General features: G+C 43.2%; 1 protein-coding gene across 4 annotated transcripts in view; it reads right to left on the bottom strand.

Moving 5' to 3' along the window:
• gramd1ba (GRAM domain containing 1Ba) overlaps nucleotides 1-27,165 on the bottom strand; it is a 110,120-nt gene that overhangs the window by 70,614 nt on the left and 12,341 nt on the right. For 3 of the 4 annotated variants that reach the window (XM_020464147.2, XM_020464151.2, XM_020464149.2), the window contains exons 2-3: nucleotides 26,288-27,165; nucleotides 22,150-22,224 (exon numbers count right to left, since the gene is read on the bottom strand). The exon at nucleotides 26,288-27,165 is cut by the window's right edge and continues 222 nt beyond it. In XM_020464147.2, the coding sequence (XP_020319736.1) occupies nucleotides 22,150-22,224; nucleotides 26,288-26,793 (581 nt within the window). In that variant the 5' untranslated portion in view covers nucleotides 26,794-27,165. Of the gene's footprint in view, nucleotides 1-2,330; nucleotides 3,002-22,149; nucleotides 22,225-26,287 lie in introns of those variants that run through there. The other variant, XM_031807827.1, reaches the window with a different exon arrangement.

The following is a 27,165-nucleotide window of genomic DNA, read 5'->3' as shown; positions in this document are numbered from 1 at the left end:
ATGGTTCTATGCAGACCCATTATACCGTTAATGAACCGTTTAGAAATTACTGCACTTTTTGTACATAGTACCCCCCATGTAAGGGGACCAAAAGTATTGGGATAAATTCCCTTATGTGTATTAAACTATTAAACAAGTATTTGGTCCCATATTCATACGATGCAATGACTATATCAAGTTTGTGACTCTACAAATTTGTTGGTTGCATTTGCTGCTCGTTTTGGTTTTGTTTCAGATTATTTTGCGCCCAATAGGAATTCAATTATAAATAACATGTCATTTTGGAGTCACTTTTACTGAAAATAAGAATGGAATATGTTTCTAAACACTTCTGCATGAATGTGGATGCTACAATGATTATGGAAAATCTTGAATGATTTGTGAATAATGGTGAGGACATGCTGACCTCGTAAACATTACAATAATGGGGGGGGGTAGGTTTTTTGGGGGGTACGATATTTGTGCATCTTTAACTTGGCTGCAAGTATATCTGGCAGCAAGACAATAACCCCAAGCACAAAGAAATGGTTAATTGACCACAAACTCAACCTTTTGCAATGGCCATCTCCATCTCCGGACTTGAACCCCATTGAACCCCATTGAAAACCTGTGGTTTGAATTGAAGAGGGCAGTCTATAAGCACAGACAAAGGATATCAAAGATCTGGAAAGATTCTGTATGAAGGAAAAAAAGTATTACTGGTTAAACAAAATCTTTCTCTGAGCAATTGTATTAGTATAAAATAAGGTAATTGTCAAAATGTTTGGAGCATACAATATAGTTCAGTATTTGTATCATTTATTTTATACAGTCATTTTTGCTCATCTTTATCAATGCTGACAATAATTTCAGATGTGACCATGTGCACACATGCACATCATACAGTGTACACACTAGTGCAAGGAAATTCACAAATACATGTACACCCACACGTCAACTGTTCTCTTTGCTACTGCATGGCAAGCGGTACTGATGCATCAAGTCTGTAACCAACAGGAACCTGAACAGCTTCTACCATAAGTCATAAGACTGCTAAATAGTCCTGGTAGATATTTGGTTAACTATCTGCATTGACCCCCCTTTACACTAACTATTTTGACTCATCACATACGCTGCTGCTACTGCTCATCATCTATCCTGTTGCCAAGTCACTTTATCCCTACCTCTACGTACATATCTACCTCAATTACCTCGTACCCCTGCACATCGACTCGGTACTTGTATCCTGTGTATTTAGCCAAGGTATCGTTATTCATTGTGTATTTATTCCTTGTGTTATCATTTTTATTTAATTTTTCTCTCTGCATTGTTGGGAAGGTCCGTAAATAAGCATTTCACTGTTAATCTACACCTGTTGTTTACGAAGCATATGACAAATACAATTTGATTTGATTTTGGGCTATTCAAAACAAACGCACATCCTCAGATTCTGAGGAAGCAACGAGGAGAGAGGAGGATTGAGGCACGGAGATCTAAAATTAAGTGGAGAAACTTCGGGACACTGTGGGAAAAAAAGATGGATCAGAATGCCACTGACAGTGGTGTTACTGTTGTGTTCTCTTTGCCTGGCTAACCAGACTCCCTGCTCCGGCCAAATGCTATACCACGCCCATGGACGTTAGTTAATCTCCGCAATGAGTCTGGATCAGAGAACCTCCCCAACACTTCACCGAATGCAAACACATTCAGGGCCGTCTAATTGGTACAGAAACCGATGGGTTGGGCCAGAGCCAGAACACACGTGGGTAAATCAGCCGTTTGAAAATTAGTAATTGGCTTTGATACTCTGATTGGTTAGAGACAATCCAATCGCTGATGACTTTGGTTTATACAATGCCCATCACCACAAATGACTTCACTGATGGCATCAGGCTAGCGTTCTCTCTCTCCCTCACTCCCTAGTGTAACAATCAGTGGAGGCCAGCAATAACAATAGAGGAGAACTGAGCAGAACCAATGAAAACCAAGGAGAACCGGGGAGAGGAAATGAGAAACAAGGACAGGAGAGGTGAGGATAACTGCGAAAAAATGCAGGGAAAAGAAACTAGAAGAGGCTGATGAGAGGAGACACGAACCAATGATAGGAGAGGAATATGATGCTCTCTTCAAGGCTGCCATATTATAAAGGGCTCAGTAAAAATCTCCCATCCTTGATGCCAGGAATGGACAGATGGTGTGAAAGAAAGAGAGAGCAGACGAAGGAAGGGAAGGATTGAGGAAATAGCAGGTCAGGGCAGGGAAGCACTCGGCTACTCCTCCTCCTAACCCTCATCCTCTTCCTCCTACCCCTATCATCAGTGTCGCCCAATAAAGACAGATATTAGTCTTACCAGGCGAGCTTGAAGCCCTTCATTAGTGCAGGGGTGAGCAGAAGCGTTGCTGTCCAATGCCCATAGCGAGGTCTCCCCACTCGGACGGCCAGTCATTCCTTGCCATGTTGAGTGGCAACAGGAGGGGTAGTCCCGGGGCCCTAGGTCTGTCCGCAGGGCCCATGTGAGGGGGAGAAAGAGGGGAGCTTGCCTTGGCTCACAGAGAAATGGAGGAAGGAGAAGAGGAGCCAACTAGCTCAAAATGCTACAATGCTAACACTAGTGCTGATAAAGCTGTCCTTTCCTGCTGCCTGTCCCAAACACTTTCAGCCTCATCTGTGTGTGTTTGTGGATGAGAGTTTGAGTGTGAGTGAGTGAGTGTGTGTGTGTGTGAGTACGGTGGTGGCAGCTGCTCACATGCAAACTCTCCCATATGCAGTAGACTCACTTACTCTCTCTCTCACTCTGCAGATGAAAGCAAGAGCTGAGCCGCTTGCAGGGCTGAGAGACCTATTGGGCATGCTCCGTTCCTCTCACATCCAATCCAGCGAGCCCCCTCTTTCTCTCTATGAGCTTAGCTCCTCCCCCCAACAGAACAGTACTGTGGCGCCAACCTAACAGTACCTTTTCCCTCTCTATTTCACACACACACACTCTTTCATGTCTGTTAGAGTCAGACCCTCGGAGGGGATTACAGTGTGTGTGTGGCCACAAACTCCAGTATCCGTCAGTCCTAGCAGCTGGCTCTCTAATCTCTTAATGCGGGATAGATGGAGCACACTGCGTGTGTGTCGGTGTGGCTGTGAGAGAGAAAGTTAATGTGTGTGTGTGTGAATGAAAATTAGGGAAACCTAATTGCACTGTTTTGTATATGTGTGTGCTTGTATGTGCCTGAGTCAATTTCCGTATTTCCAACTTCAAATTTTCTCTTTGGTCAAGTCACATTCATTGTGAGTGGTCACTAGCTGGCAAAGCCACAAACTCATCAAATCTGATCATAAGCCTAACCTTAACCACAATGCTAATCCTAATGCTTAACCCTAACCACACTGCTAACCCTAACCACCCTGCTAACCCTAACCACACTGCTAAGCCACTGATATTGTACTAATTTATTGTAATTTATGGACCTCTTGGGTAACATTTAACCAAAGTAATGACACACGCAAACTAACTAACATATTATATAGACAGGGGGAGTAAAATTATCATCTGTGACACAATTTATGTTGTAACTGTTCTTAAATCAATGTCTGTGAGAAGGAGATGATTACCCTGTTCAAGTAAACACGCTGTATTTTGTACATAGTGCACACAATGCAATCCCCGTATCGTCTATAATAATACTACAGGCCATTTTCTTACAGCACGTGTGTCTAAGTTAAAGAAGCTATTTATATGCTATACTATTTATATGCTATACTATTTATATGCTATACTATTTATATGCTATACTATTTATATGCTATACTATTTATATGCTATACTATTTATATGCTGTACTATTTATATGCTGTACTATTTATATGCTGTACTATTTATATGCTATACTATTTATATGCTATACTATTTATATGCTATACTATTTATATGCTATACTATTTATATGCTATACTATTTATATGCTATACTATTTATATGCTGGTTTTGTTTAAATCAACAGGAGCCTTAAGTGCCCATTTCATTTTCAGACTCCTTCCTAATTTGGGTTGAGCTCTGGGTCAAAAACTTAGCCTTGCTTTGCTCCCTGCACTATACGTCCTGCTCCAGCACATTTTGGCAGCACGCCAACAGGGAAAAGGAGAAGAACTGAAGAGGGAGTTGGAGAGAGAGAGACAGAGGGAGGGAGTGGACACTGGCTGTCTCCCTTTCTCCCTTCCTCTCTCTTTCCTTCTCCCTCTCTTTCCTGCTACAGTCAAGTTTTGCAGAGTCACCTTACCCAAAATGCACTTGGGCCAAGGCTGGGTGTCACATGGCCAAGGACAGTTGTCATGGAAACCTCCCCTTAGACGCACGGGTAGTGCAACGATGACACAGGAATTCAAACCACTCAAAACCAATGACTTGTGTCACGTACATTCAGGTTTCATGAATGCAAACCAATCCATCCTAACCTGGTAAGACACATAAAATATCAGTATGAGTGTTTCTAGTCTGGTCGATTCCACAGCATAGTAACAGAGAGGACTGCAACAGTGATGTGCCTATAGCCTACCATTTAATCACAGTGGTTACCTAAAGAAAGTACCCCTTTTGAACTTCAACCTTCCCCGAGTACCCCCTTACTAACCCGCACCACACGTTTGACTGCGCTTTAATCAACAGAAAGTGGGTTTGAAAATGATTGTATTTTTTACACATTCATAATCGATTTGGATTAATTTAACATTGAAAAATGCTTTTTGACTGCATTTGAATAGCTTCTCAACACATCCAGTAGCAACATATTGATGATGTGACTGGTACTCAGACAAGGATGTATCACTACAATGTACCTGCTACAACTGACCAGTGTTGCATTTAGCCCTGGTAACACTAACGTATTATTCTTACTATTTTTAGACAGCAGTGAAGAGAGGGGGAGACTTTGGGCCATTGAAGAGTGCTATATACACTGAGTATATCAAACATTAGGAAAACCTCATATTTGAAGAGGCATGGACTCCACAGGGATGCTGGACCATGTTGAATCCAATGCTTCCCACAGTTGTGGCAAGTTGGCTTGGATGTCCTTTGGGTGGTGGACCATTCTTGATACTGTACACACAGGAAACTGTTGAGAGTGAATAACCCAGCAGCGTTGCAGTTCTTGACACCTTCACCAATGCACCTGGAACGTAATACCTGTTCAGAGGCACTTCAATATCCCTCTGAATGGCATACATACACAATCCATGTCTTAATTGTCTCAAAGCTTAAAAATCCTTCTTTAACCTGTCTCCTCCCCTTCATCTACACTGAACAAAAAAACAAGCATTTAGCTACACTTGCATTAACATCTGCTAACCATGTGTATGTGATAAAATGTAATTTGAAGTGGATTTAACAAGTGACTTCAATAAGGGATCATAGCTTTAACCTGGATTCACCTGGTCAGTTTATGTCATGGAAAGAGCAAGTGTTCCTGTTTTGTATACTCAGTGTAAGTCCCATATATTATTATTACAAAACAACATACAGGGTTGAAAGAGAGAGACCCAAGGGCGGACCTGTGAATCGAACCCGTCTGACAGAACTGCGGTATGCCATGCAAGGTGTTCTAGCCGGCCTACATTGCTGCTGTATATTCACTGTAATTGTAGCTCTGGATGTGGGCCTGCTGATTTCCTGTGCTTGGTCTCTGGAGATGTGGCTGAGATCACTGTGGACCCAAAGCTCTCCTTACACACTCATGTACGCATGCATACAAACACACACACACACAGCTATTTCAGCACACACACACACAGCTTCCTATGCTTGGAGCGGCGCAGCAGGGACACACACCAAGCCAGAGTTCAAAGGGCCAGGCCCCAGAGTGCCCACACACTAGCTCTCAGTCCCCTCTATAACCTTATTTGGTATTTTTAGCCATGCTGCTTTATACCGGCCAACCAATGAGAGGGCGGCGAGGGAAGTCAGGTGACAGACGGGTGCCTGTCGGGCTCGGTTAGCATCAGAAACAGAGCCTCTAGGCTGTGGTGCTAATCCCTTAGCCTAGCATCTGCTCTTCTACAATCTGCACCGGGCGAGCCTCCCATAGAAAGGTTGACACTGCTCCTGGGTGAAGTGTCCCTTAGGTACAGATCTAGGATTAGCCTTTCTTTACCTAAACCATTAGTGAGGGGAAACGCTAAACTGACACAAATCAGCATCTAGGGGAAACTTCCCCCTACTCAGCATGGCACACAGTTTCTCTCACGATGCCACCAACACAATATAGTGAGACTACCGAGACATTAGTAACTCAGCAAGACTATAATTAGCAACATAATTATAAGCTATCTAGCACCTTAATCTAAATGAGCACAAAGTCAGGGGAGGAGAGGCTGAGGGAATTAATCTGAGATGGAAAGAGGAGTTTAGTGAAAGAAAGTGATGGGCTGGAATGAGGGCGAGAGAAACGTTAACATTTGGGAGTTTTAACTGTTACACCTTAAACCTTAGCTCTTGTCTGGCTGTAGTGGAGTGTGTGTGTGTGTGTGTGTATGTAGGGGTTCAGATAACCCTGGTCTGCTGCATGCTGCAGTATGGTGGTGATGAATCATCAGATGTAATATGAATCCCCGCTGCATCACTAAAGCAGCCTCCATCTCCTCAGATCAGAGCAGCAAACACCACTCTGACCTCTGAACAGAGATCCCTGAACAGATATGCGTGCTCAGACAAGCGCACACACACACAAAGATGCATGCACACAAAACCGCCCCTCTCTCTGCTATCTTCATATGACAATTCCTTATATTCGGTCTCACTCGTGTGTCCCATGTGGTTTGACTCTCAGGCCACGCTGTTCTTGCTTACAAATGGACAATACAGTTCTATTTTATTGAATTATATTCTGCACTGATCTGAAAAGAGTTGAAAGCAATCGGGAACGACTACTAGAAATCTGCTCTCACCTGTTCCATTTCTTAAGATAATTAATAACAAATCATTTGGGGGGGTCCTATATTTATCCTGTCACAGAATTGCACTAGCGTGTCATGGAAATGTGTTTCTTTCTTCTCCCAACTCCTCCTGAGACACCTGCAGGGAGTGGGCTCATGGCCAGGGTCACCATTCTCCAGCGCACTTGGAGCAATTTGGGTGAAGTGCATTGTTCAAGGGCACAGAGACAGATTGTTTTCACTGTGATTTGATCCAGTGACCTGCCTCCAGATCAGGGCACATGAAGGAAAGGAGTCAAGGAAAGGAGTCGAGGAAAGCTACTTTACCCCTTTAATGCTAGGACCGCTAAAGCAGGCATTCTACTTTACCTCTAACACTAGAATCACTAAATCAGGAATTCTACTTTACCCCTTTAACACTAGAACCACTAAAGCAGGCATTCTGACTGCTCATTCATGTATTTATTTTATGACATTTTTAAAGTCATGCTCCCCGCAGTCTTTGTCATTATTTGAATGGTTTAACCCCGTTGCCCCTCCTTCTCCCGACGGTAGGGCCTGCTCTGCTCATTCTCCCGACATTGGAAGGTGCAATGGCCAGTCGATAATCACCCCGATACTGAACCTAAACTAATTTCACACATATAACAAATTAAGTAAAGTATGATGGGGACGAATGGGTGAGTTGATGAGCGAGGGGAAACGGACAATGCATAACTACATAGTAACCAGAATGAAGAACAGGGCGGGCCATTGTATTGGTATATTCTATTTATAATCTCAAAATGGTATGTACCTTATATTAGTCCACCCAATCCAAGCAGTTTCATCAGTCTACTCTGGCCTACTTGGAGTACACAGTGAGAGCGTGTGCGTGATTTAGAAGGGCAAGAAGACCAAGGCGAATGGATGGATGCACATGCTGAGTTAGCGTTGCTACAAGATCTGAAGGAAAATGACTCAGATGGCGGGGAGGAATTCAATCATGACATCTCTGATGATTATTCTTCTGATTCTGAGCCTCAGCCTGAATCTACACTTCCGAGGCCTAGTCATAAAAAAGCCAGAACGGTATGCCCGGGCCAACTACAAATGAGATGGTGAGACAGGAGAGCGGAAGGAACTACACCGTTTCAGAAAAGATCCACATTGGGCAGCAGGTGAGCAAGTTTCAGAGAATGTGGTGATGAGGCTTGTGGAACCTTATGCTGGCAAGGGGAGAAATATCACCATGGACAATTTCTTCACTTCACTCTCATTGGCGAACAAGTTGCTTGCAAATAAAACAATCCTAGTTGGCACCATGAACAAAGCGAGATGGGAGCTCACCCTCTCTGTGCAAAATATGCACTTGCACAGCTGTTTTACTCCACAACGGTGCTGAAGAATGACAAGACAACACTCACACTATACCAGTGCAAGGCAAGAAATAACATTTCTGTCGTTAGCACCATTTTTTGACAGCTGCCATTGACAGGACATGAAGAGAAAACCGGATATTATTATGCACTACAACCAAACAAGTATTCAGAACCCTTGACCTTTTCCACTTTGTTACCATACAGCCTTTTCCCCCTCAATCTACACACAATATCCCATAATGATAAACCAAAACATAAGTATTCAGACCCTTTGCTCAGTACTTTATTGAAGTAGCAAATACAGTCTCGAGTCTTCTTGGGTATGAAGCTACAAGCTTGGCACACTTGTATTTGGGGAGTTTCTCCCATTCTTCTCTGCAGATCCTCTCAAGCTCTGTCAGGTTGTATGGGGAGCGTCGCTGCACAGCTATTTTCAGGTCTCTGCAGAAACGTTTGATCAGATTAAAGTCTGGGCTCAGGCTGGGCCACTCAAGGACATTCAGAGACTTGTCCCGAAGCCACTCCTGTGTTGTCTTGGCTGTGTGCTTATGGTCGCCCCAGTCTGAGGTCCTGAGTGCTCTGGAGCAGAATTTCATCAAGGATCGCTCTGTATTGCTCCGTTCATCTTTATCCCTCGATATTCACTAGTCTCCCAGTCCCTGCCGCTGGAAAAACATCCCCACAGCATGATGCTGCCACCACCATGCTTCACCGATGGGATGGTGCCAGGTTTCCTCCAGACATGACACTTGGCATTCAGGCCAAAGAGTTGAATCTTGGTTTCATCAGACCAGAGCATCTTGTTTCACATGGTCTGAGAGTCTTTAGGTGTCTTTTGGCAAACTGCAAGCGGGCTGTCATGTGCCTTTTACTGAGGAGTGGCTTCCGTCTGGCCTCTCTACCATAAAGGCTTGATTGGTGGAATGCTGCATAGATGGTTGTCCTTCTGGAAGGTTCTCCCATCTCCACAAAGGAATTCGGGAGCTTTGTCAGAGTGACCATTAGGTTCACCTCCCTGACCAAGGCCCTTCTCCCCAATTGCTCAGTTTGGCCAGCCAGCCAGCTCTAGGAACAGTTTTGGTGGTTGCAAACTTCTTCCATTTAAGAATGACGGAGGCCACTGTGTTCTTGGGGACCTTCAATACTGTATACATTTTTTGGTACCCTACTCCAGATCTATGCCTCGACACAATCCTGTCTCGGAGTTCTACGGACAATTCCTTCGACCTCATGACTTGGTTTTTGCTCTGACATGCACTGTCAACTGTGGGACCTAATAGAGACATGTGTGCCTTTCCAAATCATGTCCAATCTATTTAAATGTACCACATATAGACTCCAATCAAGTTGTAGAAACATCTCAAGGATGATCAATGGAAACAGGATGCACCTGAGCTCAAATTTGAGTCTCATAGCAAAGGGTCTAAATACTTATGTCAATAAGGTATGTTTTTATTTCTATATATAACAGTTTTAACTTTGTCATTATGGACTATTGTGTGTAGATTCAGGGTAAAAAAAAACACAAATACATTTTAGAATAAGGCAGTAAGGCAACAAAATGTGGTAAAAGGGAAGGGGTCTGAATAGTTTCCAAATGCACTGTATAAGTATGTGGACACCTCTTCAAATGAGTGGATTTGGCTATTTCAGCCACACCCATTGCTGACAGGTGTAGAAAATCGAGCACACAGCTCCATAGAGAAACATTAGAAGTAGAATGGCCTTACGTAACAGTTCAGAGACTTTCAACGTGGCACCGTCATAGAATGCCACCTTTCTATCAAGTCAGTTCAACAAACTGTAAGTGCTGTTAGTTGTGAAGTGGAAATGTCTTGGAGCAACAACGGCTCTACCGTGAAGTGGTAGGACACACAAGCTCACAGAACAGGACCGCCGAGTGCTGAAGTGTGTAGGGCATAAAAATCATGTGTCCTTGGTTGCAACACTCACAACCGAGTTCAAAACTGCCTCTGGAAGCACTGTCAGCACGAGAACTGTTCGTCGGTAGCGTCATAAAATGGGTTTCCGTGGCCGAGTTACCACACCGAGCTAAGATCACCATGCGCAATGCCAAGCGTCGGCTGGAGTGGTGTAAAGCGCGCCGCCATTACACTCTGAAGCAGTAGAAACGCATTCTCTGGAGTTATGAATCACGCTTCACCAGCTGACAGTCCGACGGAATAATCTGGGTTTGGCGGATGCCAGGAGATCGCTACCTGCCCCAATGCATAGTGCCAACTGTAAAGTTTGGTGGATGAGGAATAATGTTCTGGGGCCTGGGGTTTTTCATGGTTCGGGCAAGGCCCCTTAGTTCCAGTGAAGGGAAATCTACAGCATACAATGACATTCTAGACAATTAGGTTTTTCCAAGTTTGGGGAAGGCCCTTTCCTGTTTCAGCATGACAATGCTTCTGTGCACAAAGCGAGGTCCACACAGAAATGTGACTGGCTTGCTAGCTAATATTAAAGCGGGAAGCACTAGCGACTTGGTCAATAAAAAAAGTGGTCAGATGAAGCAGATGCTAAACTACAGGACTGTTTTGCTAGCACAGACTGGAATATGTTCCGGGATTCTTCCGATTGCATTGAGGAGTACACCACATCAGCCCCTGGCTTTATCAATAAGTGCATCAAGGACGTCGTTCCCAAAGTCACTGTACGTACAGTTTAAATCGTAAGTTTACATATACCATAGCCAAATACATTTAAACTCAGTTTTTCACAATTCCTGACATTTAATCCTAGTAAAAAGTCGCTGTCTTAGGTCAGTTGGGATAACCACTTTATTTTAAGAATGTGAAACGTCAGAATAATAGTAGAGAGAAATATTTATTTCAGCTTTTATTTCTTTCATCACATTCCCACTGGGTCAGAAGTTTACATACACTCCATTAGTATTTGGTAGCATTGCCTTTAAATTGTTACATTTGGGTCAAACGTTTTGGGTAGCCTTCCACAAGCTTCCCACAATAAGTTGGGTGAATTTTGGCCCATTCCTCCTGACAGAGCTGGTGTAACTGAGTCAGGTTTGTAAGGCCTCATTGCTCGCACACACTTTTCAGTTCTGCCCACAAATGTTCTATGGGATTGAGGTCAGGGCTTTATGATGGCCACTCCAATACCTTGACTTTGTTGTCCTTAAGCCATTTTGCCACAACTTTGGAAGTATTTTCGGGGTAATTGTCCATTTGGAAGACCCATTTGCGACCAAGCTTTAACTTCCTGACTGTTGTCTTGAGATGTTGCTTCAATATATCCACATAATTTTCCTACCTCATGATGCCATCTATTTTGTGAAGTGCACCAGTTCCTTTTGCAGAAAAGCACCCCCACAACATGATGCTGCCACCCCTGTGCTTCACGGTTGGGATGGGGTTCTTTGGCTTGCAAGCATCCCCCTTTTTCCTCCAAACATAACGATGGCGATTATGGCCAAACAGTTCTATTTTTGTTTCATCAGACCAGAGGACATTTCTCCAAAAAGTATATTTATCCCCATGTGCAGTTGCAAATCGTAGTCTGGCTTTTTTATGGTGGTTTTGGAGCAGTGGCTTCTTCCTTGCTGAGCGGCCTTTCAGGTTATGTCAATATTGGACTTGCTTTACTGTGGATATAGATACTTTTGTACCTGTTTCCTCCAACATCTTCACAAGGTCCTTTGCTGTTGTTCTGGGATTGATGTGCACTTTTCGCACCAAAGTACATTAATCTCTAGGAGACCGAACACATTTCTTTCCTGAGTGGTATGACTGCTGCGTGGTCCCATGGTGTTTATCGTTGCGTACTATTGTTTGTACAGATGAACATGGCACCTTCAGGTGTTTGGAAATTGCTCCCAAGGATGAACCAGACTTGTGGAGGTCTACAATTTTTTCTGAGGTCTTGGCTGATTTCTTTTGATTTTCCCATGATGTCAAGCAAAGAAGCACTGCGTTTGAATGTTGGCCTTGAAATACATCCACAGGTAAACCTCCAATTGACTCAAATGACGTCAATTAGCCTGTTAGAAGCTTCTAAAGCCATGACATCAATTTCTGGAATTTTCTAAGTTGTTTAAAGGCACAGTCAACTTAGTGTATGTAAACTTCTGACCCACTGGAATTGTGATACAGTGATTTATAAGTGAAATAATCTGTATGTAAACAATTGTTCAAAAAATTACTTGTGTCATGCACAAAGTAGATGTCCTAACCGACTTGCAAAAACTATAGTTTGTTAACAAGAAATTAGTGTAGTGGTTGAAAAATTTGTTTTAATGACTCCAACCTAAGTGTATGTAAACGTCCAACTTCAACTGTACATACCCCAACCAGAAGTCATGGATTACAGGCAACATTTGCACTGAGCTAAAGCATAGAGTTGCCACTTACAAGAGCTCCCGCTAACCCGAAGGTTTATAAGAAATCCCACTATTCCCTCTGACAGAACCATCAAACAGGTAAAGCGTCAATACAGGAATAAGAATGAATTGTACTACACCGACTCCGACACTAGTTGGATGTGGCAGCGCAAACTATTACAGACTACAAAGGGAAGCACAGCTGAGAGCTGCCCAGTAACACAAGCCTACCAGACGAGCTAAATAACTTATATGCTCTCTTTGAGGCAAGTAACACTGAAACATGCATCAGAGCATCAGCTGTTCTGGACGACTGTGTGATCACGCTCTACCCTTTCCCACCTGGACAAAAGGAACACCTATGTGAGAATGCTATTCATTGACTACAGCTTAGCGTTCAACACCCTAGTGCCCTCAAAGCTCATCACGAAACTAAGGACCCTGGGACTAAACACCTCCCTCTGCAACTGGATCCTCGACTTCCTGACGGGCTGCCCCCAGGTGGTAAGGGTAGGTAACAACACATCCACCACGCTGATTCTCAACAAGGGGGACCCTCAGGGGTTTATGCTCAGTCCCCTCCTGTACTCCCTGTTAACTCATGACTGCACGTCCAGGCACAACCAACACCATCATTAAGTTTGCTCACTGGTAGGCCTGATCACTGACAATGATGAGACAGCCTATAGGGAGGTCAGAGACCTGACATGTGGTGCAATGACAACAACCTCTCCCTCAACGTGATCAAGACAAAGGAGATGATTGTGGACTACGGGAAAAAGAGGACCGAGCACGCCCCCATTCTCATTGACGGGGCTGTAGTGGAGTAGGTTGAGAGCTTCAAGTTCCTTGGTATCCACATCACCCAAAAAATAACATGGTCCAAGCACACCAAGACAGTCGTGAAGAGGGCACGACAAAAACTACTCCTCGTCAGGAGAATGAAAGGATTTGGCCATCAGATCCTCAAAAGGTTTTACAGCTGCACCATTGAGAGCATCCTGACGGGTTGCATCACTGCCGGTATGGCAACTGCTCCGCCTCCGATCGCAAGGCACTACAGAGGGTAGTGTGTACGGCAGTGGCCAAGCTTCCTGCCATCCAGGACCTCTATACCATGCGGTGTCAGAGGAAGGTCCTGAAAATTGTCAAAGACTCCAGCCACCCTAGTCATAGACTGTTCTCTCTGCTACCGCATGGCAAGCGGTACCGGAGAGCCAAGTCTCGGTCCAAGACCTTCTAAACAGCTTCTACCCCCAAATCATAAGACTCCTGAACAGCTGACCAAATGGCTACCCAGACTATTTGCATTGCCCCCCCCTTACGCTGCTGCTACGCTGTTATTATCTATGCATAGCCACTTTAATAACTCTACCTACATGTACATAATTACCTCGACACCGGTGCCCCCACACATTGACACATTGACTCTGTACCTCCTGTATATAGCCCCGCGATTGTTTTTTACTGCTGCTCTTTAATTATTTATTATTCTTATCTCTTACTTTTTGGGTGTGGTGGGGTATTTTCTTAAAACTGCATTGTTGGTTAAGGGCTTGTAAAGTAAGCATTTCAGTTAGGTTTACACCTGTTGTGTTCGGCGCATGTGACAAATAACGTTTTATTTTATTGAAAAGATCCTTGATGAAAATCTGCTCCAAAGCACTCATGACCCCAGACTAGGGCGAAGGTTCACCTTTCAACAGGACAATGACCCTAAGCACGCAGCTAAGACAACATTGGAGTGGCTTCGGGACAAGTCTCTGAATGTCATGGAGTGGGCCAGCCAGAGCCCGGACTTGAACCCGATCAAACATCTCTGGAGAGACCTGAAAATACCTGTCCCCATCCAACCTGACAGATCTTGAGAGGATCTGCAGAAAATGGGAGAAACTCCCCAAATACAGGTGTACCAAGCTTGTAGCGTCATTGCCAAAAAGCCTGAAGCTGTAATCGCTGCCAAAGGTGCTTCAACAAAGTACTCAGTAAAGGGTTTAAAAAATGTTTAAAAACCTTTGTTTGTAGATTGGTGAGGGAAAACAATGATTTAATCTATTTTAGAATAAGGCTGCAATGTAACAAAATGTAGAAAAAGTCAAGGGGTCTGTACACACTGAACAAAAATATAAACGCAACATGTAAAGTGTTGGACCCATGTTTTATCAGCTGAAATTAAAGATCCCAGAAATGTTCCATAATGTACGCAAATAAAGCTTATTTCTCTCAAATGTTGCACACAAATTTGTTTTCATCCATGTTAGTGAGCATTTCGCCTTTCCAAGATAATCCATCCACCTGACAGGTGTGGCATTATCAAGAAGCTGATTAAACAGCATGATCATTACACAGGTGCACCTTGTGCTGTTGAAAATAAAAGCTACTCTAAAATGTGAAGTTTTGTCACACAGCACAATGCTACAGGTGTCTCAAGTTTTGAGGGCATGTGTGATTGGCATGCTGACTGCAGGAATGTCCACAAGAGCTGTTGCCAGAGAATTGAATGTTCATTTTTTCTACCATAAACATTGTCTTAGAGAATTTGGCAGTATGTCTAACCTGTAACCACGCCAGCCCAGGACCTCCAGATCCAGCTTCTACACCTGCAGTGTCATCTGACACCAGCCACCCGGACAGCTGGTGAAACTGTGGGTTTGCACAATCAAAGAATTTCTGCACAAACTGTTAGAAACCAACTCAGGGAAGCTGCAAATGTCCCAGTTCTTCCATGGCCCGCATACTCACCAGGACATGTCAACCATAGAGCATGTTTGGGATATTCTGGATCGACAGCGTGATCCAGGTACCACCAAGATTCAGCAACTTCGAACAGCCATTGAAGAGGAGTGGGACAACATTCCAGGGCACAATCTACGACGAGATCAACTCTATGCAAAGGAGACGTGTCGCGCTGCATAAGGCAAATGGTGGTTACACCAAATACTAACTGGTTTTCTGATCCAAACCCCTACCTTTTTTTTAAGGGATCTGTGACCAACAGATGTAGATCTGTATTCCCAGTCATGTGAAATCCATAGATTAATTCAATTGACTGATTTTCTTATATGAACTAGAACTCCATAACATTTTTAAAATGGTTGCATGTTGCGTTTATATTTTGGTTCATTGTACAACAATACGAGTCAATAACAACAACCATGAGCTAATATGAACCTGTTCATTCAGATTCAAACAGCTTTGCAGCCCACACCTAAACCTTGGTGTATTGTACATAGTAAAACCATGCATCAATAAAATCAAACGATACCAGGCACCACACGTCTTTGTGCCAACAGTTTCCAAGGGGCAATAGCAACTCAAAAACGTATATTGACCTCATCAAGAACAATATAATATAGGAGTACATGGCACAAAGGAATGTGGACATACATTAAGCATCAGTTTTCTCTGAACAAAGCCACTATGTGCTCCAAATCAACGTTCCTCAACTCCAAGCTGGGTCCCCTCACAACGCACATTTTTGATCCAGCCCAGCACTAACCCACTGGTTTCAACTCATCCACTGACCATCAAGTGCTCGATTAGTTGAATCTGGTAGATTAGTGCTGGGCTGGATATAAAATGGGCATGTCCTGTGGGGAGTTGAGAAACAGAGAGTCCAACAACAGAGAGAGTGAGTGAGGTCAGTGCTACTCACTTGACCCTGTAGAGGGCCAGTCTCCTCCTCATTGAGGTCACCCGCAGGTGACAGCCCTAACTGACTCCCAGGCTGCAGGACATCTGACCAAGCTGGCCACTCTGGACTATGGTGAAAATCAGCCCAATCGCTTTCACACACTCAGTCCCCTACTATTTCTATCCCTCTTTCACTCACTCTCATATCCCCCCTCTTCAAGGTGACCCACTTTCCAGGCTTCACAGTCTTGTTCCTCTCCTCACCTGCTCTGTTCAGCTCTGCTGGTGTATCGTACTGTACTATGATACCCTGTATATCTGGCTACAGTCCGCTGTGCTGGGTGCAAGGAAGGTAGACACCTAGAGTGCTCTTCCCTGCAGTGTGATAGTCTTGTGTTTGTTGTGTAGTAAATATTTCAGCTTTAATTTATTGTTTTTATTATTTTCTTCTTGTAAAGCACATTGCGTTGCATTCCATGTCTTAAATGTGCTGTATAAATAAAGCTTAATTTGAAGGTGTAGGATAAAGCTCTACCTAGATGCTGATCTTGTGTCAGTTTTGCATTTTCCTCACTCATGGTTAAGGTTAACCCAGACCTGGGTTACAAACGTATTCAAATGTCCGCCAACAAGTACGCATTCAAATCAAATTCATGTCTTGGGCAGTGTCTGAATATATCGGAGATGAGTAACTAGACTCAGTCCAAACACTGTAGCAGCTAGTCACTGTTTTACACCGTAAGACAGGTGCACAGCCAGAACATAATTACGAGTCACATAGGACTGGGCGGTATACCATATTTTACTATACACCGGTACTTGTGCACGGACCAGCTTGGGTTTTTACTTTACCTTCTATAACGGTATTTGAATGTTTGGTTTGTTAACTGTGATACGCCATGTGTAACGTCCATTTTTATAGTTTACTCCGCTACTTGAGTCATCCCTCTCCGCTTTCCACACAGACCTAGTCCCATTCCGTCACTCAAGGAGCGCATTTGTTGTTGCTTGACCACTAGACAATGTTGATGACAACGATGTTGTTTCCACTTTAATCTTAATTTAAATCCATAAGCGTTCTATAATTACAATATTAGTTTGTGCTTCTTACATCTGCAAACAGCTAGTTCGTATTTTCTTAGCAAGTTAAGCTAAATCGTGTTAGCCACTAATGCTCATCGCTAGTTAGCTGGCTAGCTAATAAAAGTACTGAGTCAGAGCAAACGTAGCTACCTACTACAGCCTGATATCAGTCCTGGTGGAGGCCTAAATCAGCATGTTGTTTGTACAACAGTATCTTCTAAATCAAAGAGGAAAAGGCGAAGCATGAATATGTTGGCTATATGAATACAGATTTAATGTAGCTAAAGATTATAGTGTCCCCTAGGAAACACTGAACGTCAATTTGGTTCCTACCCTGTCACAATAACTCGTCCATGGCATTTTCATTCGTTGTCATGTCACACAACACTGTATTCAAAGTACCCACTATTATTTATATTCTAACTATAGAATTATAATAAACATTCTATTTCCATGATTCCAAATTTCAGTGTATTGATCTAAATCGCAATTGCAACATTTGGTTAAAAATAAGGCCTAGTATTTTTGCCCAGATATGGGCAGTATGGAATGAACTCAAATGAGTGCAGGAAATGCAGAAATTGATGTTAATGCAGGAAATAATTTTAAATTGAAGTTGAACAGTATAAAACAATCCAAAAGGAGAAAGACCCGTTGAATTCACTTAGAATGTATGTGTTGCCACCCTAGGGTCACGCACTACTCATAAAGCAAATATAGAACTTTAATTATTCCAAAAAATAAAACATCAAATAATGTCAATAATGGGAAAAATACCATATGATATGATATTTTGGCCGTATCGCCCAGCGCTAGAGTCACACACGCTTTCTCTGACATCTCACACACACACATGCACACACAGTCTTCCGGGCAGCTGTGAAAAACACCTTCAGGGGAAGCAAAAGTGCAGACGTGACCACATTTGCAGGGTCATAAATCATTAAGGTGGAAAGTGGCCATAAATAAATGCATCGGTGTGCCAGGGGTCTGTTAGTGAGCCTCTGAGTGATACCTGTCTGGTTAGATATACAGTCGTGGCCAAAAGTTTTGAGAATTACACAAATATAAATTTTCACAAAGTCTGCTGCCTCAGTTTGTATGATGGCAATTTGCATATACTCCAGAATGTTATGAAGAGTGATCAGATGAATTGCAATTAATTGCAAAGTCCCTCTTTGCCATGCAAATGAACTGAATCCCTAAAAAACATTTCCACTGCATTTCAGCCCTGCCACAAAAGGACCAGCTGACACCATGTCAGTGATTCTCTCGTTAACACAGGTGTGAGTGTTGACGAGGACAAGGCTGGAGATCACTCGGCCATGCGGATTGAGTTTGAATAACAGACTGGAAGCTTCAAAAGGAGGGTGGTGCTTGGAATCATTGTTCTTCCTCTGTCAACCACGGTTACCTGCAAGGAAACACGTGCCGTCATCATTGCTTTGCACAAAATGTGCTTCACAGGCAAGGATATTGCTGCCAGTAAGATTGCACCTAAATCAACCATTTATCGGATCATCAAGAACTTCAAGGAGAGCGGTTTAATTGTTGTGAAGAAGGCTTCAGGGCGCCCAAGAAAGTCCAGCAAGCGCCAGGAACGTCTCCTAAAGTTTATTCAGCTGCGGGATCAGGGCACCACCAGTAAAGAGCTTGCTCAGGAATGGCAGCAAGCAGGTGTGAGTGCATCTGCACGCACAGTGAGGCAAAGAATTTTGGAGGATGGCCTGGTGTCAAGAAGGGCAGCAATGAACCACTTCTATCCAGGAAAAACATCAGGGACAGACTGATATTCTGCAAAAGGTACAGGGATTGGACTGCTGAGGACTGGGGTAAAGTCATTTTCTCTGATGAATCCCCTTTCCTATTGTTTGGGGCATCTGGAAAAAATGTTTCTTGGGGGGCTCTGTTACTGTACACTGGCACACTGTGATGTTGGCAATGGTCAAAATGACCTGAGGAGTGGATGTGTATTTCAAGTGGGTGGGTTAGAACCTTTGAAGTTTTTTTTTAGAGCCGAGTTCAATGGAATAGTCCCAAAAGTGCTAAATCTATTTCTAATTCTAAATAGCTTAATTTATTGTGATGTACATTTGTACAGGTTGTAAAAAAAAATGTGTGAGGTGAGCAAAGGCCCCTCGAGCTCGGAGGCACCCCGAATCAGGGGACTGAGGGGGCATGTGATACGCCTTCATGGGAGAGGGTATACCAGTTCAAGGCAAGCTTGCAACACCTGAAAGCTTGCAGAGGAGATGTTACACCATTATATGTCCTCCTTTGACACAAATTAATAGTGTGTTCTTGCCACAGCTGGTGCCAAGAGTAAAAAGTGTTTTGAAATGTTTGGCTATGGTGTGCCCTAATGAACACGAGTCCCTTTATTAAGGGCTCTACACAGTCTACGCAAGTTCTTCTTGGTCACAAATGTGACAGAGTTGTCAGAAGAAGCAAAACACATCTTCATATGGAATCACGTAGTAACCAAAAAGTGTTAACAAATCAAAATATATTTTAGATTCTTCAAGGTAGCCATCCTTTTCATTGATGACAGCTTTATACACTCTTGGCATTCTCTCAACCATGCCAAACCATCTCAATTGGGTTGAGGTTGGGTGATTGTGGAGGCCAGGTCACCTGATCCAGCACTCCATCACTCTCCTTATTGGTCAAATAGCCCTTACACAGCCTGAAGGTGTGTTGGGTCATTGTCCTGTTGAAAAACAAATCATAGTCCCACTAAGCGCAAACCAGATGGGATGGCGTATCGCTGCAGAATGCTGTGATAGTCATGCTGGTTAAGTCTGCCTTGAATTCTAAATAAATCACTAACAGTAGCACCAGCAAAGCACCATCACACCTCCTCCTCCGTGCTTCACGGTGGGAACCACACATGCAGAGATCATCCGTTCACCTAATGTGCATATCACAAAGACACATCTCAAATTTGGATTCATCAGACCAAAGGACAGATTTCCACTATCTAATGTCCATTGCTTGTGTTTCTTGGCCCAAGCAAGTGTCTTCTAGTAGTGGTTTCTCTGAAGCAATTGAACCATGAAGGCCTGATTCACACAGTCTCCTCTGAACAGTTGATGCTGAGATGTGTCTGTTACTTGAACTCTGTGAAGCATTTATTTGGGCTACAATTTCTGAGGCTGGTAACTCTAATGAATTTATCCTCTGCAGCAGAGTTAACTCTTGTTCTTGCTTTCCTGTGGTGGTCCTCATGAGAGCCAGTTTCATCATAGCCCTTGCTGGTTTTTGCGACTGAACTTGAATAAACGTTCAATGTTCTTGACATTTTCCTCATTGACTGACCTTCATGTCTTAAAGTAATGATGGACTGTCATTTCTCTTGGCTTATTTGAGCTGTTCTTGCCATAATATTGACTAGGTCTTTTACCAAAGTGTGCAAAGCTGTCATCATGGCAAAGGCTGGCTACTTTGAAGAATCTCAAATATAAAATATATTTAGATGTGTTATTTCATAGTTTTGATGTCTTCTCTATTATTATACAATGTAGAAAATAGTCAAAAATAAAGAAAAATGAGTAGGTATCCAAACTTTTGACTGGTACTGTACATCCTGACAATGTTTGGCTCCACATACAGCTGTGAATCAGGCTTCTCCACAATGAACTTTGTTAAAATCAAATACTGCACCAGGTTCACAATGAACACCTGCACCAGTGTCTCAGAGTTGCTCTCACTCCATTTGTGTCAAGGCCCATATACATTGGTTCACAGCACACTTTTTGCATAGACAATTATGCAACCACTTTTGTTCTTCGGCAATGTTGATGCATGTTGCACATGTTTACATTCAAAATAAATAAGTTGTAATTAATTCAAATTCTTAGGAAACATATATTAAATGAGACTAAGTAATACATGTTTCCTAAGTCATAGACGACTATGCTTGTTACTATGCTGTACCACAGAGCCGATAAAGGACGATATCCATCCTGACCTTTGCCACCTAAGACATTTGTGTCACTGGACCTTCTCAAATAGTAGTTGAGTACCCCTGGTGTAGACTGTGTAGAGCCCTTTAGTCAAGTGTATTCAACCTCACCAGTTAGGAGCTGGAGATTAGGGGAGATTCTATGAGACAGTGTTGTAGAGAGAAGGAGACTAGGGGAAATTCTCTGATACTGTGTTGTAGTGTGAACAGCCTCCTGGTGGTCAAGCCCAGAAGACATTCCTGTGTTCCAATTTATTTCAAAGCAACTTAACACCTCCAATTTAACACTTGTGAATTGAACACCCCTCTTTAAAACAGTCAGGGGGACTTCCCTTCTCCCTCTCTCTCACACTTGGTCATGCACATTTTCCCCTCTCTCTAATTGACTCTAAATCTGCACTACTGTGTAGCAGTCCTCCTGTGTAGCAGCACTGCCATCTAGTGGAATTATCAGAACAATGCAGGTACTTCACAGACCATAATTTTTTATTTTACCTTTATTTAACTAGGCAAGTCAGTTAAGAACAAATTCTTATTTTCAATGACGGCCTGTGGGCTAACTGCCTGTTCAGGGGCAGAACGTACCTTGTACCTTGTCAGCTCGGGGGTTTGAACTTGCAACCTTCCGGTTACTAGTCTAACACTCTAACCGCTAGACTACCCTGCTGCCCCGGCATCTCTTTGCATGCTAGCAAGTTGGGTTAAGTTGGCTGATAAGCGATACATTAAAAACACAACGTCTTCCAAAAGTCTTTATGAGCAATACATACCATTTTTATTTGCTCTCTCATTGTCTTTTTTTGAACATGCATATGCACGCAAGTCACACACACACCCCCAGGCACACAAATACGAACACGCTACACACCTCTCCTCCCGGCAATGAGGGGTCAAGAAGTGAGCAGAGTCCTCCTCATGGCTGCTTTGTAGGCTGCTCTCCCTGCTGGGGAAACACACCACAGAGAGACAGTGTTAGGTGTAATGTGTGTTGTAGGCTGCTCTCCCTGCTGAGGAAACACACCACAGAGAGACAGTGTTAGGTGTAATGTGTGTTGTAGGCTGCTCTCCCTGCTGGGGAAACACACCACAGAGAGACAGTGTTAGGTGTAATGTGTGTTGTAGGCTGCTCTCCCTGCTGAGGAAACACACCACAGAGAGACAGTGTTAGGTGTAATGTGTGTTGTAGGCTGCTCTCCCTGCTGGGGAAACACACCACAGAGAGACAGTGTTAGGTGTAATGTGTGTTGTAGGCTGCTCTCCCTGCTGAGGAAACACACCACAGAGAGACAGTGTTAGGTGTAATGTGTGTTGTAGGCTGCTCTCCCTGCTGGGGAAACACACCACAGAGAGACAGTGTTAGGTGTAATGTGTGTTGTAGGCTGCTCTCCCTGCTGAGGAAACACACCACAGAGAGACAGTGTTAGGTGTAATGTGTGTTGTAGGCTGCTCTCCCTGCTGAGGACACACACCACAGAGAGACAGTGTTAGGTGTAGTTTACCACATGCAACCAGAGATCTCTGTGTGTGTTCAATGTGTTCTTAATTTCTGGCCATTTTGAGCCTGTAATCAAACCCACAAATGCTGATTCTCCAGATACTCAACCATTCTAAAGAAGGCCAGTTTTATTGCTTCTTTAATCAGAACACAGTTTAACATTAACAATGTCTACACTGTATTTATGATCAATTTTGTTATTTTAACAGACAACAAAATGTGCTTTTCTTTAAAAAACAAGGACATTTCTAAGTGACCCCAAACTTAACGGTAGTGTATATTATTAATTTAAAAAAGTCCCACAAAAGGTATTTAAGCAAATTCCCCAAAATCCCAAAGCAAATAGGACAATCTGATTACTTAGACAACACACAATGTCAAATGTCAAACTCATAAAACCAAAGTTTAAAAAACGGACAGTAAACCAGACAGTAAACAGACAGAAAAAAAGATAGAAGCCCCCACTAGAGAGCAGCACAGACAATTTGTTATTTTATTGTATTACTTTTTATATATATTTTTTTTACTTTAGTTTATTAGTAAATCTTTTCTTAACTCTATTTTCTTAAAACTGCATTGTTGGTTAAGAGCTTGTAAGTAAGCATTTCACAGTAAGGTGTTGTATTCGGCGCATGTCACAAATAACATTTGATTTGACTTTGTCAACAATGAGGGTAAATATGTTATGGTAAGGCCAGGAGTCGTTCCTTAATGTGATTTGACTAATCATAGTCGTAAATAGCTATGTCTTGTTTCTAGTCTATAACTAGGATGAATCTGTGTCCGGGAAACTGGCCTGTAGAGACATATACTGTGTCTCTGGTCGTCTTGTCACTGGAAGCTATAATTTGTCCTATTGAAAGTCTTCCTTGCATTGTTGCCAGTTATAAGGCAGCAACATTTATGCAAATACAGTGAGCTGTTTTCCGTGAAGGGGTATCCAAAGACAAAAACAAAAGACAAGCCTCCATTTGTTGAATAGGCCTCTTCACATAACCAAGAGTGGCACGACTACAATCTGCCTCACATGTACCACTAGAAAGAGTGAGACAAAGAAAAAGTGCCACCTCCCGCAGCAACTAATATACCGTCAGAGCAGCCTGGGAGCCAGTCTGTTTCTGCAATAGCCAACTTGGCAAGACTTGCCATGACAACAACAAGGCGTGGGTGCAGAAACAGTCTGCCATCCAGGCTGTGTGTCAGAGCACCGGAAACTAAAGGCTGGCTGGGATATGTAAGCAGCAGTACTGTTTTATATTTAGCAAATCAGAGTTGCGTTTCAAATGGCACCCTATTCCCTATATAATGCACTACTTTTGACCCAGGTCTTCACAAAGCAGTGTTGGTTGAGAATATTTAATATAGCCACGTAACTCCTTCCAGTACTGTCCCCTGGCACTTTTACATGGGTTACGTCTCAAATGGCACCCTATTCCCTATATATAGTGCACTACTTTTGACCAGAACCCTATGGGCCCCAAAAGTAGAGCACAACATAGGTAATAGGGTGTCATTTGGGATGTAGACAGTACCTTTAGCAGATGTAACTAGTGCGTTGAGAATAGGGAAGCAAGTTCTGGGAGTGAGTGTTTTAATAAATAAATGAAACAATAAAACAACACACCGACATGAAAACAGAGTCAATAACACCTAAGGAAATAACCAAGGGGAGTGACAGATATAGGGAAGATAATCAAGGAGGTGATGGAGTCCAGGTGAGAGTCATGAGGCGCAGGTGCACGAGACGATGGTGACAAGTGTGCGGGATAATCAGCAGCCTGATGACATAGAGGCCGGAGAGTGACAGCAGAGCTGAGCGATTTCCACTAGATGGGCCAGCGGCAAAGTCAGAATTGGCTATATGTATTGTAAAATTATCTCTTTGGTCTTAAATTAAGGTCATGGTTAGGCATAATAAGGCTAGCAGTGTGGTTAAGGTTAGGTTTAAAATCTGATTTGATTATCTGAGTGACTACCCTGTAGAGCTGCCTCCACTACATGAGTCATCCCAAAAAATGCCAACCTGTGCCGAGATTAATGTTCACCAGTCTTCCAACTATCATCACAGTAGAACCAATGTTACAAGTGGTACAAATCATACATATTTGAAAGTACTGAACAGCCAGGGACAATACCATAGTAGTCAATACTCCTCATAAGACTCAAATATGCATTCTCTCACTTCTTCCAACCTAGACGAAGCTAGTAACAAACACCAGGCAACTTCTAGAAATAAACATTATGCTCATCAAATATGTATAAGGCCAAAACATCAACTTCCAATAGTGAACATACACCCACATTTGAATAAATATAACATGTATTTATTAATTATTAAGTCATATTCAAATTATTTATTGCTTAAACTATGTATTATGGCAGCGCAGTGCATAACATCTACATTCACTGAAGACCAAACTCTGTCAGTAAGGGCATTTGTATGTATTCAACATTTGTATCCATATTCTTAAGTACATTCCTGCATTTCCTGTTGTTTGATGATAAATAGCATGGGGCTGGTTTTATTTATAATGTGTAGGACAATTCATACTCAGCACTGTGGCTTATGTAACATTCCAAGGAGCCTATTCGGAGTGAAGGTAAGCTTGGGGTTAAAAATAACTTGTTTATAGAACAGACTGGAACGTCACCAGCTGGTGTCTATGGCTACGTTTAGACAGGCACCCTAATTCTGATTTCTTTCACGAATTGGTCTTTCGACCAATCAGATATGCTCTGAAAAAGAGCTAATGTGAAAAGATCTAATGTGAAAAGATCTAAAGTGATTGGTCAAAAGACCAATTAGTGGCAAAAAATATGAGAATTAGGATGCATGTGCAAACGAAGTCTACTAGATCACAGAAACCTGGGATGGAGTTTCAATGAACAAATAGGGGCCCACTGAGGACTTGAAACTCTAGTTGCACTCTGACCTTTCGTGTCACTAATCCCTATTAAGGGCTTGTTCGAGTGAAAAGTGATAAAGGTCGTTTAAATCAACAAACTATATTTCTCTTCGAGATTTTTTCACGACCAATCTCATACACAAAGACAAAAACAAACTACATCCCAGCAACTCTACAGACCAGGGCTTGTCTTCATAAAGTGATAGAATATGATATGGACAAAGGCAACTCCAACTCTAATCATACCTTTCACTTAGTGTGTATTTATACTTTTTCTGGTCATACGGAGACTGTTTTGTTCTATGGTTCCACTTCTACATGGTTCCAACTTCCGACTAAACTTTGATGCTTGAGAATGCCTTAAAAATAGTAAGATTGCCCGACTTTATATACAACACTTAATGGTTAACCCACTCTTTCTGTATACATTAATAACACTTGGGGACTACCCTCATTTGTTATGTGATTGCCTGGCAGTAGGTTGAAGTTTCCCCTAGTTCCTGATCTTAGGTAAATTTTGCATTTTTCCCACTAATGGTTAAGGTTAGGATTGGGGAGGGGAAGCTAATCCTAGAGGTAACTTCAGATGGAGCTTCTATACAGACCTGCTCTCACTGCTGTGCTCCTTCCTCTCTCGCACGTTCAGCCAACGGTGTAGCAGGAAGCGCTTGCGTCGCGGCGAAGCGCTGGGTGTGGAGCAGTTGGACCAGGTGGCTGCCGCGTCCTCGTCACTGATTGGCGTTATCTCGATGGACGGCAGCTGAAGGTACTCCATGGCCCCTGAGAAGGAGCGTGACCCATGGCCCTTACTCATGACCTCTGACCTCGTGGCAGCCGCCACAGACACAGCCGGGGTCACACTGCTCTCGCTCTGCACGTTCTTCATGCGTCGCATCTTGAAGCGCTTGCGGCGGAGGGACGGAGTGGCGGAACCGGAGAGGGCGGAAGGGTCACCATCCCCGGTGGGTACCTCAACTTTGTCTCCCGAGGCGGAGGCTCCCAATCCTGGGTCGCCATCCTGGGTCTCCCAGTCGCCGGGGGCCTGCACCTGGAAGGAGGGGAGCCGAAGGTTCTCAGACATGATCTTCTGTCCCACCAACAACTGGCTCATAAAAGCAGCCGAGGGGCACCCTCTATCCAGGGAGGCTGATAGAGAGGGAGAGGGAACGGATGTCTTGCAGGATGCTGCGGGGAGTGCAGTAGTGTAGGTGGAGAGACCTTTGAACTGTTTTGTCCAGAGTGATAGGGAGTATACAGAATCAGGACTTGGTCGAGGTTGTAACTCTACCTTGTTATTGTGTGACAGAGATTCAGGCAGTTCCTCAGTGGTCCTGAAGAGCAATGGCCTCGCCAATCCAGTCCTGCTGTCTGTCCTCTCCAATGAGACTAGAAAGAGCAGAATCTCTGCCTTCACTAGTGATCAGCAACATCTGGCATGTGGCTCTATCTAAGTACTGTGTTCCATGAGGTATGTCATTTTGAG

This window comes from Oncorhynchus kisutch, linkage group LG28, assembly GCF_002021735.2.
Source record: "Oncorhynchus kisutch isolate 150728-3 linkage group LG28, Okis_V2, whole genome shotgun sequence".
NCBI lineage: Eukaryota > Metazoa > Chordata > Actinopteri > Salmoniformes > Salmonidae > Oncorhynchus > Oncorhynchus kisutch.
Note: the sequence above shows the minus strand (reverse complement) of the source record. Positions and strands in the feature narration are given on the sequence as shown.